At 41.0% G+C, this 13049-nt stretch overlaps 1 protein-coding gene across 1 annotated transcript; it reads right to left on the reverse strand.

Annotated features, from left to right (window-relative positions):
* Positions 1-303: 303 nt before the first annotated feature.
* Positions 304-12674, reverse strand: nrsn1l (neurensin 1-like). The gene is made up of 4 exons (XM_084919478.1): positions 12566-12674; positions 9088-9163; positions 7470-7622; positions 304-3387 (listed from the first exon to the last, which is right to left on the reverse strand). Exons 2-4 carry the CDS (start codon positions 9145-9147, stop codon positions 2974-2976), a joined length of 627 nt encoding a protein of 208 aa, XP_084775604.1. The 5' UTR covers positions 9148-9163; positions 12566-12674; the 3' UTR covers positions 304-2973.
* Positions 12675-13049: the final 375 nt, after the last annotated feature.

The raw sequence follows: 13049 nt of genomic DNA on the forward strand, positions 1-13049 counted from the left end.
TAAACAAGTATGTCACACAGAATCAAAATCTCTTGTTCAGATCATGATTGTACATCCTGTGGATTGCTTCTGCCCCACCTCTCCAAGACTCTCCTTCTTGTAAACATGAGACACAGTGGACACATTTCCTCTATTGTTACAAGCTCCATAGAAACCACTTAGGTCATATCTCTATGCCTGCTTCCAACTAGGCATACACATACAACAAGTGAATACTGGGTTTAAGCATAAATGGTTTAACTGCTGTAATACAGTCAGACATAACAGAGAGACAAGAAAATATGAATTATTCCAGTTTAAAGATAGCTTTGCATACGTGTCGTTGTGGCACAGATTTATTAAATGGATCCAAACACTTTAAAAATTCAGTATGCAGATCACAAGTTTATTTTGGTGATTTTCTTTGCACCAGTGACACGAAACCCCATTTTACTCCATTATCTTCACCATAACCAGTAACACAACAAAACAATGAAACAGCAATAGTAACACTCAGTGAAATTACTCCCATTATATCAGGACATCGGGGTTGCTCTTTTTTTTTTAATTACTTTTTTTTCTAGGTTGTAGTCTATTTTTCTGAAATTTGAGGACCTAATCAGACAGGGGGCTTCTAAGGTGCCAGTGCAAATTCCTCTCACCTCAGCCCTTCACCACTCACTCGCTGCTACTGTGTCCGCCTGTAAACAAAAAATCTGATTGGAGTAAAAATAAAGAGAGGGGACATGAGGGACCAATCAGAAAAGGGTCTTTGTTCGGAGTTCAAAATAGAGCACTTGAAGCCCAACTGTTGCCTGGAGACACAGATTGCAGGCAATTACGCAGCCAGATTACAGTGTGGAGAAGGGAGGTGATACTGTCAATGGAGCACAAATTACTGCGCGTCTGTGCGTGTGGGTGTGTGGGTGAGAGTGCGTGTGACTGTGTTCAACACAGCAGGCTGAGCGTATGTGTAGATGTGTGTAGCTGCAGGTACATAATTGTTAATGATTCTCTTTATGAGCGAAGAGCCAGGATTCACGTGCGGTTCATACAACATCATCACCATCATCACTAAGTACTTTGAAAGCCAGTACCACTATTTAAAAAAATACAAAACACAAGGCAAAAACAACATGAAATAGGAGGAATAAAAACATACATTTCTAAGAACTGAGTGTATTTTCTTAATGCTAGTGGACAAACACAGTCTACCCGGTCAACAGCTATGTCTCTATGCTGCACTACGAGGTGTTTAAGATAACTACGTGCCTTATGGTTCAAGTCTTGGGGCCTAAAAATACCTCTACAGCTTATCTTCTCTGAAAGCTTTTCAACATATTAAACAAAGAGAAGTAAAGATGGAGGCAGTAGATGCCACAACACATTTCTGGATCTGGTCGGTGGTCAAGAAGACACACTTATGTTCATGCTTATGACTTCTTTTCATTTTTTGACAGCATCCAGTCTCATATTAAACTCACAGGCTTTCTGAAATACTGCAAATGTACTATATGTTGGGTTACTGAAAATGAGGTCAGATGACACCTTGTCTGAAGCCCTGATGACAACCCTAAAGATGGACATAGTCAGTGCTGGATGGGCCTTGAACCTGCAGTCTTTTCACTACAAGGAGGTGATAGCTGTGAGCTTACTGGTTCAATCACTTGTTGTTTTAGGCATATTGAAAAGAGCAAGTTCATTTAGTAAATTATGGTCATTTTAAGTTTCAGAAAATGTTATGAAGTATTGGCTAATGGCTTGTAAGCGTACAGTTTCGTGGTCAGAGCTATCAATCAGTGGGCGCATCCAGTTTGAAAACACCAAGATGCCAAAAGTGCTAATCTGGAGGCTTGATGAAGTCACGGTATGGACGTCCATCTTTTATCATGTCTACGGTTCAACAGGATCACCACACGGGTGTGTTTTGTTCACTTTGTTATTTTTGCAATGACTATTAACGTTTGGACTGAGGTTCATAGCAGTGCTGTGCAACACAAACACATTATCAGTCCTATCGTTCTAGTATCGATCCAGCAACAACACCAGCGTTGGTATCGTTGCTGATTATCAGCCTCTTTCAAACCATGAAGTGAACCGTGGTCCAGCTTCAGATAATTTTGTCAGCTTGTGCGATGACATATACTCACTCAGAAACAAAAGAGGAGCTTTCTCTGAAATCTTTCTGTCTCTGCACCCACTTTCATCGAATCCACAGCTACACCTAGATAGTGAGCCATTACAGGTACCTGGGCATCACTCTGAACGACAAAATGACACTGAATGATTTCATGTGCAAAAAGCCCAATCATGAAGCTGATTGAAAATGTTTTATTCATCAGCTCTAAATAAACAATGATTTGTTGGTTTGGCAGCCTCGGTGCAGATAACAAAAGACGGTTGGAAAAGAATGTTAAATGTTCCCAAAACACTGTTGGCACCGAGTTGAATGACATATTTGTAAGATTAGAGCCACTCGGAGGGAAAAGGCCAGTCTGTCCAGACCCTCAAAACTCTCTTCATGCTTCATGCAAGGCTTCGCCCCTTGCCGCGGGGGAGGGGAGAGGATTTTGCTCTTCTTGCCATTTCAGATCATTGCTTTGTATCTTAAAAAAAAAAAAACAACAAATGTAGGTTTTATATGTGTAGTGTAAATCTGAGTTGTTTTTTTTAGTTTTTTAACATCCTCTAATGTATTTATGTGTTTTTTTCATTAAATCATAATATATGTGGGTTTTCTTGACTGGTGCTTGTAATCAAAATCACATCCCTAGAACTACAGAGAGGCTAGTCAATCCAATCCAGTCCAATCCAATCAAACAGCAGGGGTCTGACTGTAATACTGAGGTGACAAACAGCCTCCATCTGAACAATCTGCATGTTGAAATAACACATTTCCTTTGACAGAGGTAAGACAAGAAGTTAAGACCATGCAAAAAAAAAAAAAGGCCCCAGGACTAGAACAAAAGCCTTATAGCTCAGTCGTGATCTTTTTTAAGAAGCGGGCTGCACATTTTCCACCTTCGACAAAGTAAAGGGCACCTTCCCCTCCTCTGAACCAGGTGGCTTAGTGACCACATCCCTAACAACCTTAAAGCCCCTCCACTTTGACCCACACTCTCTTCTCCCTTCCACTCCCCCTGGTCTGTGGGACAGCCTCTCTTTCAAGTTGGCCTTGGGGAGGATCCAAACAACAACCCCCATTGCAGCCAGGGCAGAGCCGAGGCAGGAGAGCCCAATCCCGGCTGCGGCGCTGAGATGCAGCCCCTTGTTAAAGCTGATGGCCTGCGTGTCCACGAAGAACAGATCTCCCTCTCCGAACGACTCGATTTTGGGAGGAGTGGAGTAGCCGACCGACAGTGTGGCAATACCTGCAGTCAAGATGAGGACACCCAGGGCCAAGGACACCTAAGGGTAGACAGGGTAAAGAAAGGAAGCTGAGGTGGTCATTTTTGCAGATATGGCTATTTAATTTTTGTATAGGTGGCCCTGTTTGCTCGGTGCTCTTCACTACTTGTTAAGAAAGGTCATTTTGTTGTTTGTAATGCAGAAAAATCCCAATTGCCACACGTGCTGACCTGGAATCCCGCTGCTTTACAAATACCAGCACATGACTGCTGTTCATCATGAAGTTTAAAAATGCACTGTATGCACTACATTATATGAGTAAAGTCGCAGAGAGAAGTTTCTGCATTTTCAACCTGAAACATCAGCAGAATTTCACCTCAAAGTAGAAGAAAAACAATGATTAAAAAAGTATAATATTTGGCCATTCGTGTATTTGGGAAAATGATGCAAAATTATACAACCCTGAGAGCACAAACCTCTGCCAAGGCAGCTTACTCTCTGGGCAACATTTACTTTTAAGGGAATTGTATTGTGCTTTCTTTCCTTTGTGCTTTAAGATGTCTGCAGTGCATGAAAAATTAGAAAAGGACAGCATGATGGATGAATGCTTTAATTACACAAACATTATGTAGGAGTAGGTAATGAAGAAAAATAATAGATAAATAAATGGACATGACTTCAGCTTATCAGATAATGATTCTACAGTTGATTTCTAAGTACATAGCCAGCTCATTCTCGTTCTCTTGACAATACTTTCTTTAAAGATGTAACACATTTTGGGGTGAATCTGAAAGAAAAAAGTGACATCGGAGGTCCAATGTGTCATGATATTAGGAATCCTCATATATCACCCCCTATAAGTCTATATGTCATACAACCATACAAACAATGGCAGTAAGAGACATAATTTTAAATAGTAAATATCATTATTATCTTTTTGACCTTCAGATCGACCTACTGACCTTGAAGGAAAGGTCAGAGGTCAAATATGATATTTGAAACAATAATACAGTACTTTCTATATTTTGACAAAACACACCAAATTTGTAAGCATCAATTTTTTTCTTTGTTAGTTTTCAAAATTATTAAGTTGACCTTTAAGACCCTTGTGGACGTATGCCAAATTTTAATAGATTTTAATAGATGGAGACTTTGGACTCCACCGAGCCATCAGATGGCCCCGCCCCTCCCTGAGCCTGGTTCTGCCGGAGGTTTCTTCCTGTTAAAAGGGAGTTTTTCCTTCCCACTGTCGCCAAAGTGCTTGCCCATAGGGGGTCATATGACTGTTGGGTTTTTCCCTGTATGTATACGAACCAGCAAGATCAAGATCAATAGAAAGTCACAAAGGAGCCCAGGGTAACAGCTAAACAGCTAAAGGCCTTTTTAAACACTAGCTAATCATTTTTATCAGTCCAACATCAGAATCACATTCAACAATAATACTACAGGTCACCTGGACAAGCCAGAAGGCTGTTGGAAAAAATATTTTATGGGACACGTCAGACCAAAATAGAACCTCCTGGATTAAATAGGAAGGCTCAAGAAATTAGAAAACACACGATTACAACATGACAACCTTATACCATCTATGAAACCATCTATGGTGGAGGTAGTGTCATGATTTGGGCTCATTATGCTAAGTCTGACAGCTTGTTATCAATGGAACAATCAGTTTTATGAAGTATACTAGCATGTTGTAATTAAAAATGTCCAGACATTTATCTGATACCTGAATAAAAAAAATAAATGATATATAAATCATTTGCTTTTAAAGGAAGGAGTCAAACCAATGACCTTAGCCCAGCAGAAATGTTACTGAAGGATATAAAGCAGGGGTGTCAAACTCCAGTCCTCGAGGGCCGGTGTCCTGAAACTTTTAAATGTGTCCCTGGTAACCCCTAACTCTACTTAAGTAAATTTAAATAAATGTACGTAAATGTAAGAGTTTGGAAAAATGTACTTCTAAAAATACTGTTATTGCACCATGGTCAAAGGAGCTTGCAAAGAAAAGCGTCTGGACTTCTTTAAGTTACTTGAAGACGTTTCACCTCTCATCCGAGAAGCTTCTTCAGTTCTAAGGTCAAATGGTGGAGAGTCCCAGATATAAACCTAGTGGGAGTATCCCCCCACAGAGGGACAAAAGGACCCCCTGATGATCCTCTAATCGCCTGAGCCAAGGTGTGAAACTGGGTGTGGGTCCCAATCAGCCAGAGTTTCGGGTGTGTTCATTGTGAAACCTGGCCCCACCTTATCATGCGAATTCCTGAGGTCAGATGGCCCAGGATGTGAGTGGGCGTTAAGGCGTCTGGGAAGGGATCTCAAAACTGGATTATAGATGGCAGAGAGTTGGTGTCGTAAACCCCCGCCTCTGTTCAAAGATGGTCGCTCACAGTGGACATAGATGCTTCTTTCACTCCTCTTTCAAACCATCTGTCCTCTCTGTCCAAAATGTGAACATTGGCATCCTCGAAAGAGTGTCCTTTATCCTTAAGATGCAGATGGACTGCTGAGTCTTGTCCTGTGGAGGTGGCTCTTCTGTGTTGTGCCATGCGCTTGTGAAGTGGCTGTTTGGTCTCTCCAATGTAGAGGTCTGGGCATTCCTCGCTGCACTGTACAGCATACACCACATTGTTAAGTCTGTGTTTTGGCGTTTTGTCTTTCAGGTGAACCAGTTTTTGTCTGAGCGTGTTGCTGGGTCTGAAATGCACCGGGATGTCATGCTTGGAGAAAACTCTCCTAAATTTTTCTGATACACCGGCTACATAGGGGATGACAATGTTGTTGCGTCTGTCCAGCGAGGAATGCCCAGACCTCTACATTGGAGAGACCAAACAGCCTTAACGCCCACTCACATCCTGGGCCATCTGACCTCAGGAATTCGCATGATAAGGTGGGGCCAGGTTTCACAATGAACACACCCGAAACTCTGGCTGATTGGGACCCACACCCAGTTTCACACCTTGGCTCAGGCGATTAGAGGATCATCAGGGGGTCCTTTTGTCCCTCTGTGGGGGGATACTCCCACTAGGTTTATATCTGGGACTCTCCACCATTTGACCTTAGAACTGAAGAAGCTTCTCGGATGAGAGGTGAAACGTCTTCAAGTAACTTAAAGAAGTCCAGACGCTTTTCTTTGCAAGCTCCTTTGACTACGATGACCTGGATGACTGAGAACCTTCACAGACGTTATTGCACCATGTTCGTCTTCAAGTAACTTAAAGAAGTCCAGACGCTTTTCTTTGCAAGCTCCTTTGACTACGATGACCTGGATGACTGAGAACCTTCACAGACGTTATTGCACCATAATAACGTCTGCACTGTTACAGCGAGCTGCTGTAACATGAATCAAATAGCTGAATTACCACCTCAGCATGCAGTCAAGTTCTATAGAGTCGTGCTAATGACCTAGTAAATATATTTAGGTGTGTTGCAGCAGGGACACATGGAAAAGTATCAGGACACCAGCCATCGAGGACTGGAGTTTGACACCTGTGATCTAAAGCATCAGTTTATACGAGAAACTAACTAGTATTGCAGAAATAAAGTACCCCTGTACATAGCCATTGGCCACAGTTGTGAAAATATGTAATGATGGTTTAATTTCTGTAATTATACATAAATATATAAATATAAACAATATAGACACTTTGCAGAGTTATTACACCAGTGAAGCTCACTGCTGGCAGCTGCAAACTGCCAGTAAGAGACACCATGTGTCACAGAGGTGACACATTCACTCCTCAGGCCACCACGGGGCTGACAGTGACAAGGGCATCAATGTGTGAAGACGAGGGCTGTCCAGTTTTATGTGGAAGAACTCAAAAGTCAACTCGACTGAAAAGCCAATGAAGTAAAAATGTATATTGATTTTAACTTTTCATGGATTTAGCTGTAAAAGGACCACATCTAATTTTTTTTTTTACACCGTAAGCCTCATAAAAGAATTCATCCCCTGAATTATTTGATGCAGCTGTGAGTGAGGAGTCTTATAATGATCTGAGGTCAAGTTAATATTATCAATATTATTTTTGGAATTCAAATTTTAGTACCAGAAACACCGGAACACAGGAAATGTAGCACTTTATTGTGCCACAGGAAATATTTGAAAACCATGTCATGGTATGTACAGAGAACAGCTTTACCTTCCAGACTGCTGAGTTCCACCACAGGGCTGACCTCTGGCTCTGGACGAACCCCCGATCCTCCGGGTCTCTCTCCCACATGGAGGAGGAGCACTCTTCATAGAAGTGGTGCAGATAGGAACGAACCCCAAAACGAAGACAGCTTGAACCTGCCTGGAAGGAAGTTGTGACCAAAACGAGAGAAAAAAAATCACATTTGAAATAAACACATGAATCATCGTAATTTTTAGGCATAGCCAAGTGGCGGAAGGCTTTCGCTTAGTTGGTCTCAGCATCTGATCTCTGCTTTTCACGGATGATGTGGTTCTGTTGGCTTCATCAGGTGATGGCCTCCAGCTTGCACTGGAACGGTTCGCGGCCGAGTGTGAAGCGGTGGGAATGAGAATCAGCACCTCCAAATCTGAGGCCATGGTCCTCAGTCGGAAAAGGGTGGAGTGCCCACTCCGGGTCAGGGACAAGCTCTTGCCCCAATTGGAAGAGTTTAAGTATCTTGGGGTCTTGTTCACGAGTGACCGGAGAAGGAAGCGGGAGATTGACAGACGGATCGGTGCTGCAGCTACAGTGATGTGGACGCTGTACTGGTCCGTCGTGGTAAAGAGAGGGCCACTCCTCACTTCTCACTTTATCTCTAAGGTTATCTCTAAGAAGCTCTCAATTTACCAGTCGATCTGCGACCCTACCCTCACCTATGGTCACCAGCTGTGGGTAGTGACCGAAAGAATGAGATTGCGGAAACAAGCGACAGAAATGAGCTTCCTTCGAAGTGTGGCTGGCCTCTCCCTTTGAGATAAGGTGAGAAGTACAGCCATCCGTGATGGGCTCAGAGTAGAGCCGCTGCTCCTCCACATCGAAAGGAGCCAGTTGAGGTGGTTTATTTTGTGGTATTTTTTGAAGAACAACAGGAGACAGTGTCTCCCAATCTTTCTTACTTTAATTTAATATCTTGGTAAAACATTTTCATGCAGATTCGCCCAGAACGTTTTTAGTCGTGATACTAACATACAGACAGACAATGAGAGAAACTCAACCAATCACGTGAGCTCCTTGGCAGAGTTAATAAACACAAAAATTTTCTTACTGGAGAAAAAGGATGAAAACCTGCACGGTGACTGTAAGACTTAAAGGTAATTAACACTTTCTGCTCTTCTAAACATAAAAAAACATTGTCCCTGCTGCAGGATAAAAGACATGTAGACAGCAGTCCAACCAGAAATGCAGATTTTTTTAAATGCAGAGGACAAAATATGTTTAATCCCAATTATCAGAAAAGTGTTTGAAGATTCTGGAAATACTTTCTGAACAATGCTAAATTTATGTTTGTCTTTTGTACATTTTAATAGTAACTCTAATACTGAGAAAATATATGAGAAGTGAAAACTTGTTTGGTATATATTTTAATTTATCTTAGTTTCCAAGATATAGTTATCAGTCCATCAGTCACAGTGCCAAAGTAATTAGCTGGTATGTTCAGACTATTTTTGCTGCAACTTTGTTATTGTTACACTGACTTTCACGCAAACATTTTCTTTATGAGAGCTTCCTGTCATCTGCCTAACTCCAAAAACACTACTTCAGCTGTAATCAGATCAGAATGATCACCCGTGTTAGCACAGCTCACCTCACTGCCGGAGGATTCTCCTCCCGAGCCAGAAGCACAGGCCTCGGAGCACAGAGCCATCTCTCTCCTTGTACACCTACAATAAAGATAGAAATTCATACGATAAGAATGGTGATACACAGCCAGCCGTACTTCTGAACAGACTGATTTGTGTACATATCAGCTGCCTGGCTGTGAACACAGACATTGTTTATCTGCTGAATATGGATTCCCTGCAATAAAAACCTTCCCTCCCTGCAGAGACTCGTCATAAATCCTTCACCCGTGTCTTCAGGTTGCCCCAGTTATTGTTGCCGCATGTGAACGATTGACGGCCACCGCGGCCCTGAGGTGACTCTATCACCACCCATGGATGAGTCACACATATGCAAGTGCGTGTACACTGTATTCATGTCCCTCTGTTGTTATTCTCCTAAGGCTGTTGGGTTGATTTATTTCATTCTTCAAACTGTTTCCCTGAGCTGTGCACAAACGCCAGATCTCAGTCTGTAGCACAGCAGCAGTCTAATCTGACTGCAGTATCAATCCTGATGACTAAATTTGCAATGACCAAATGACGGAAAGAACTTCCTGTTCAGGTAACGTTACATTATTATCTTCCTTTGCTGCTTAAGCTGAAAAGAATGAGTTACTAATAAAAGTGATCCAATATACCACATCTCTGTTTGGTGTCTTTATAGCTGTAAGTTGATATGATAAAAATAAAACTAAGACACAAAGAAAGCATGTTGGAGCTGAACATGATGTGCAGCATGTTTTTATCTTATCCTATGTAAAGCACTGAGAAAAAGGGTTTTGCAAAGCATTTGCCTACATTTTCTTTCAAATAAACAATTCAAAAAGGGAAGACTTTGCCAGCCAAGGGTCTATTTTTATGGTTTGATACCCCGTTTTATCTTTCACTGGAACATTACCCTTAATTGATTGTAAAGTTGAGATAGTTAGACGTATGAACCCCCTAAAACACAAATTCAGAAAATAAGAAATACATATTTTTATTTCCACCTTTACTTTTAAATGTGTCTGCAGAGCACTGATTACAAACCAATTACATTTACTAACCTTCACATTTGTGGCAGCATCTTTAGACTTTAGAGCTTTTATTGTCATTGTGCAGTTTCTTGCACAGCGAAACTGAGTAGGTGGACCACAAAGGTGCAAAAGTAAAGGAAACAATATACAAATGGGAAAAAAGCAATATATATGTATACATATATGTGAGTAAACTATATACATGGTGTATGCATAGAAACATTGAAACAGAAACATTGTGGGGCTGTATACAAGGGCATACTTTATCTCATACTATACTCACATAACAACTATAGTTACTGGTTATTTATTATTATCCCACTTTTTCGTGTTGCAATATTAAATATAATGCTATAAAATACCATGTCTGACTTGATGCAGTATTAAAAATCTAATGATATACAAGTGTATAAAATTGGAGCGCTTATATTTAAAAAATTTTATCTACATTTGGAATGCTGGGAAGTTTAATTTTACATTAGCAAAATTTTGATTGCAGGACTTTTACTTGTAGTGGTGTAGTTTCACAGTGCTAATGGTGTTTTTATTTATGTAAGGGAGCTCAGTAGTTCATTCACCACTGCTCAATAATTCAGCTATGCTTTAAGATAAAAAAAGCCACTCATAACACAATAACTCAAAGTTTACTGTTTGTTCGTTTTGGTTAATTAAATTTTAAAACACTGATACTCTAGTAATTTTAAATAGGAACACTTTGAAGCACTAGTAAGGTCAGAGCAGATCTACAGGAGCCACTTCTGATTAATCCCACTGTGCTGAAATTGCCTATAATAAAGCCAGAGGCAGAGAAGAGGGCACCCCTGAGATAGTCCTCAGTGAATAGAGCTAAAGGGCTAAACTAAAACTAGACACTGAAAGCAGAGTTAAAGGATTGTTTGTTGTGGTGGTTGATGGTATGTGCAGGGCTTTTAAAACATAGTAGTTTCAGTTCTAAGGCCCAACTTTTACTTTGAAGGCTCTCCGGTTTTTGTTGCATTTTTTCAAGTTTCAGTACCACTTGGTGGTTAATCAGCAAGTGTTTGGAGACAAGTGGCCATTTTCTATAAACACTACAGGCAAGTGCAGCAATGTGATAGTGATAAAAGCACTCACAAGGAGGTTTTTGGTTCATCACCCTATTTGTGACTAAACCTGCAGCAACGTGTTGGGAAATAGACATTTTTCCCCAGAGCAGTTGTCAGGGATTCACTGACTGGTCTCTAGTGCTGTCTGACTGAGACCTAAGACTCAATGAAAACTTTTTAACAAAAACTGACAAAGCAGTCCTCTACGTACGTGGAAGTCCACTGATATTCTTCATTATAAGTTCTAAGATTCAATTCAATTCAGCTTTATTTATATAAAATATATAAATACAATAGTAGAAAGAAAACACCAAACAATCACTTAAACACCTATGAGCATGAGCTTGGGGGCAGTGGGAAGAAAAAAAACCTCCCTTTTAACAGGAGGAAACCTCAGGCTCAGGGAGGGGCGGCCATCTGCTGTGAACAGTTGGAGGTGAGGGGTGGAAGACAGTGGAAGGGAGCCAGAGAATAGCAATGACAGCGAGAGAAAAGTGAAAAAATGTGAAGAAATACTCAGTGCATCATGGGAAGCCCCCGGCAGTCCAGGCCTACTGCAGCATAACTAAGGCAGATTTCAGGATCACCTGATCCAGCCCTAACTATAAGCTTTATCAAAAAAGACATTTTAAGCTTCATCTTAAAAGTAGAGAGGGTGTCTGTCCAAAACCAAACTAGGTTCCACTAAAGAGGGGCCTGAAAGCTGAAGGCTCTGCCTCCCATTCTACTTTTAAATACCCTTGTAACCACCAGTAAACCAGCAGCGTGGTTTAACCCAACTAAACACTTATTGTTAAAATCAGAATTGAACACTATTGACCTTGCTTACTGTTCTTACTACTGTTGTTTTGTTGTTGTTGTTGTTTTTAATGGTATGGCCTACATAATCAAAAGGGTCGTTAAAACAAGGAGCTGTCCATGGTGCTAGTAAGCTTGTCTCAGCTTTCCAGACAAGTTAAAAAAAACAAAACAAAAAACAAACACTTTTTATCTGACCGTTTCTTATAATGCTAAAAAGAATGCAACAGGCTATTTACTGGAGTACACCAATGCAGGAAATATGATTTCAAATTCATTGAATGCTCACATTGAAACGGGAAAAGAAAAAAGGTCGCACTCAATCTCACTGCCGACATTTCTTCTAAACGGGCAGCAACATAAGGCACGGCGGTCATTTCAACTCACAGACGCAAACTAACCGCCGGCACTGAACACCAGTGAGTCATCGCGGCCATGGAGCCTCTCAGTCCATTTCACACTTTTTCTCCATCGCACTTCAGCTACGGTGATCTTTCTCTTTCCTCACAGCCTCCTTCTTTTGCTCTAACCGACTTTACAAGCAATGAAGGACGCAGTCTTACCCCTCCTGGCCGGAGAGCTCGAGGTTCTCACTGGGGATCCATGTGCTGTCGGACCGCTGGATCTCCAACGCTGCTGCTGATGTGAATCAGCCGAAGATAGACACTGAGCATGCGTGAGGATGGAGGGGGAAAAAAAGACAAAAACGTGGAAACTTAATTAAATATGACATATGCTAATCTACGATCTCTCATTTTTGGGAAAGATGTTGAGTATTTACTCCGCTGTTTTGTCTTATGAAAATATGGAAACATCTGTCCTCACAATGAATCACATGTTTTAACCAGATAACACGATTTCATCTTTAAAGTATGAGTGACTGCGGACCTTTAACTTTCTTCACATAAATAAATAAATAAATCATGAAATCATGCGGAATTGAATCCAAAAAAATCAGTAAAATTTACTGAAATAAATATTTTATCCCTTTTTTAATTTTTTTAGCATGAAAAGGAACTCCTTGTTTGAAAAAGAAAATACAGTATG

The sequence above is a fragment of the Perissodus microlepis genome, chromosome 22 (assembly GCF_051167445.1).
Source record: "Perissodus microlepis isolate ML-2025 ecotype Zambia chromosome 22, ASM5116744v1, whole genome shotgun sequence".
Lineage (NCBI taxonomy): Eukaryota > Metazoa > Chordata > Actinopteri > Cichliformes > Cichlidae > Perissodus > Perissodus microlepis.